The sequence below is a fragment of the Mandrillus leucophaeus genome, unplaced genomic scaffold (assembly GCF_000951045.1).
Source record: "Mandrillus leucophaeus isolate KB7577 unplaced genomic scaffold, Mleu.le_1.0 Scaffold29, whole genome shotgun sequence".
Lineage (NCBI taxonomy): Eukaryota > Metazoa > Chordata > Mammalia > Primates > Cercopithecidae > Mandrillus > Mandrillus leucophaeus.
The window spans coordinates 736879-739969 of NW_012103031.1; the positions used below are offsets into that span (position 1 = coordinate 736879).

A 3091-nucleotide genomic window follows, 5' to 3' on the forward strand; every position below is an offset into this window, starting at 1 on the left:
AGAGCTCCCCAGAGGCGGCCTCTTGGTGCGGTGGCACAGTGGGGCCGCCCCCTCCGCCCGACTCATCTTTGAGCGGCGGCGGCGGGGCCGGCACCAGAAACGGCTCCTTCTCCGCCGCCATCTCGATCATTTCCTCCCCTTATTCCGTCCCAGTCGGGGTAACGAGGGGGATCAGGGGGCTTAACCCCCCCTGCCTGGACCCTGCTCCCTTCCCCCCCTTTCCCGAGTGCGCGCGCAGCTCTGCTCTTCTCGCCTAGTCTCGCGCCCAAGCGCCTCCCTGCGAAGTGCGCCCCACTAGCCCGCGAGACCAAAACAAGATGCCCGCGAGACCCGAACTACTCGAGCACTCAACCGCGCGTGCGCCGACCCCTTTCTCCTCCGCCACTACCACCCCGCCGCGAGCGCGCACGGCAAGCGCGCGTTCCCTTCGCCCCGGAATCACGCATGCGCACTCCGCCACCACCCTGGTTGCGCGCGCATCGGAGTACGAACCAACTTAACGGCTCTGGGAGTTTAAATATAACCCCCCACACAGCCCCCGCAAAAGCCCACCACCCCAAACTGACACCCTACTTCCCTGCGCAGCTAGGTCCGGCCCTACTGATCTCCTTTGTCTCTGCCGCGCGATCCCACCCACCGTAGGCGGGGACGGGACCTGGTGTGAAAAGGTCTCCTTGACACCCGACCCTTGTTCCTGAGGAATGAGTCTCAGCGGTCTCCACCCGGCTCTAAATCCAACAACCTCCCCACCCCGCCTCCTTCCTCCCCCTAGTGGGCAGCGCCTGCGCACACCCTTTTGGGCTTGCGCGGGTACAGGCAGCACGTGCTGGAGGTGGCGCCCCGCCTCCCGTCTTAGGGGTAGGGCCTGTGACGTCGCTTCCTTAAGTTTGGTAAACGCAGCGTGCGTCAGCGCGATCCGGAGGGGCAGGGCTTCCCGACGAAGGGCGGTGCTCATGAATTATTCATGAGCTGTTGGTAGCACACCTCCCCCCTCTGCCCATCTTCTTAGAAGCGCTTCCGAAGGAGCAGAGAGACCCTACAAAGCCGAGGAAGGGCAGGAGTGGAACTGGGCTCAGTAAAACGCGATAGGTCATTATAACTCACCCCCCTCGAAAATATTCTCTGCTGAATTGGGGAAAAAGAAAAAGCACTAAAACAGCCGGTGTTGTCCAACTTCCTCTTCCCCCGAAACGGCTGAGTCGTTCTCTGGTTCCTCTGCCTTCCCCCAATCGCAATCACCTGGAGACGCCACACCACGCCTTCCTCTCCGCCTCCACACCCACGGCCCGGACCCCAACGCCTCCGCCCATTCCCGGCGAACGCTCACTGGCCCGTCAGCTCACGGGCCTCCCCAAACGCCCGTCGCGGCGCCGCGCCGACTTATATACCAGAGAGTGTGGGCGGGGACGGGGGTTCGGTCCTCCGCGTTGGGCCCCCCCGCTTCGGCCAATGAGGAAGAAGCGAATCTACGCCGTTTTCCCGGGGAGATTCGCAGCCTGGTCTTCCTGCCAGCGGAGTGCTGGGCCGAGGAGCGGGTGACAGGGGTGACAGTGGGGTCCCGGAAAGTCTCAAAATCCTAAAGTGAGGGCGTGAAGGAGACCAGCAGGAAGAGGAGGAATCAGGGAACGGAAAGAGGGAGGAAAAGGCAGTCTGAAACAGAGAAAAGTTAGTAAGATGTTCTTCAAGAACAATCAGGCGCTGCGGCCGCCGCCTAAAAATATGTGACACCAAAGAGGATTCTGGGATTTGTAGTTTTCCCGGGACGTTCGGGTGAAAGATGGCGGAATTACCTCAGCCGCAGAAACGCAGACGCTGTTTCCAGTTGCGCATGCGCCTCAGACTCCGCGAGCGCGCCTCCCGGGGGTGGAGCTAGCGCGCAGAACGTCCTCGTGCCTTTTCTTGGTGGCGGGAAACCTGGGTTGAGGTGTGAGAGGCTTGCGGAGTCGCTGCGCCAGCTGGTTTTGCACCTCGCCTTTAGGTCCTCCTTGCTCCTGAAGGTAGCCGGCTAGTTTCTGGTTGTAGGTGAAGGTGCTAGGCGCCGCCAGTCCTGGCACCCGTTGCCTGAGGAGAAACTTTCTCAGGGCGACAACCAGCTCTTGGCCCTTTTTCCTCAGAATCTGTCGCCCCCAAGAAACAGACAAAAACAGCCCAGTCTCCTGACGGGCACTGACAATATGAGTGAGAATGAGGATCACGGTGCCTTAGCGGGAGTGGGAGTGGAGGGGAGATTCCCTCATGGTGGGAGGAAGGAAGGGAAGGAACGGGAAAGGGAGGGGGACGCCACCGTTTTCGGGGAGAGGCGAGGACGTGTGGCTCAGGGACACCTCCGAACTGAACCCCTATCCCTGAGAGAGAATAAGGGGTGAGGGAAGAGAGAGGAAAATGGGAGCACCCCCCAAATGGGAAGAACTTCTCCCCAAAACTTCTTCCCATTGGATTGCAAGGTGCATTTGGGATTGGGGCTTTTTAAAAATTATCTTTTATTTTTTATTATTTTTTAAAAGACAGTCTTGCTCTGTCGCCCGGGTTGGAGTGCAGTGGCGCAATCTCCACTCACTACAACCTCCGCCTCCCGGGTTCAAGCGATTCTCCTGCCTCAGCCTCCTGAGGAGCTGGGGTTACAGGCGCCCACCACCACGCCCAGCTAATTTTGTATTTTTAGTAGAGATGGAGTGTCTCCATGTTGGCCAGGCTGGTCTCGAACTCCTGACCTCAGGTGATCCGCCTGTCTTGGCCTCGCAAAATTCTGGGATTATAGGCACGCCCCACCGTGCCCAGCTAATTTTTCTGTATTTTTAGTAGAGACGGGGTTTCACGTATTGGCCAGGCTGGTCTTGAACTCCTGACTTCAGGTGATCCACCTGCCTCTTCTTGTTAAACGTTTTAAATCAGGCTTGCTGAGCTTGTGCACAAACGTGAAGGAAGCAAGCAAGGGAGGGAAGGGGAGGAAGGAAGGAGGGAGGGAAGGAGAAGAGAGAGGGAGGGAGAAAGGGGGCAGGGAGGGAGGAGGGGGAGAGAGGAGGGGGTGAATAGAGGAAGGGAAAAAGGGGAGGGGCGAGGGAGGAGGGGGTGAAGAGAGGAAGCGAAAAGG

General features: G+C 59.2%; 2 protein-coding genes across 2 annotated transcripts in view; one reads left to right on the forward strand and one right to left on the reverse strand.

The window, feature by feature from the left end:
* Nucleotides 1-1195, reverse strand: part of MEPCE (methylphosphate capping enzyme) — a 14287-nt gene extending 13092 nt beyond the window's left edge. The window contains exons 1-2 of the mRNA XM_011985824.1: nt 1101-1195; nt 2-993 (exon numbers count right to left, since the gene is read on the reverse strand). Coding sequence (XP_011841214.1) covers nt 2-130 — 129 coding nt within the window. The 5' untranslated portion in view covers nt 131-993; nt 1101-1195. The remainder of the gene's footprint in view (nt 1; nt 994-1100) is intronic.
* The window catches only part of ZCWPW1 (zinc finger, CW type with PWWP domain 1), a 28249-nt gene continuing 26310 nt past the window's right edge, over nt 1153-3091 (forward strand). Inside the window, exon 1 of the mRNA XM_011985825.1 lies at nt 1153-1581. The gene's annotated coding sequence lies outside the window, so the exon portion shown is untranslated. The remainder of the gene's footprint in view (nt 1582-3091) is intronic.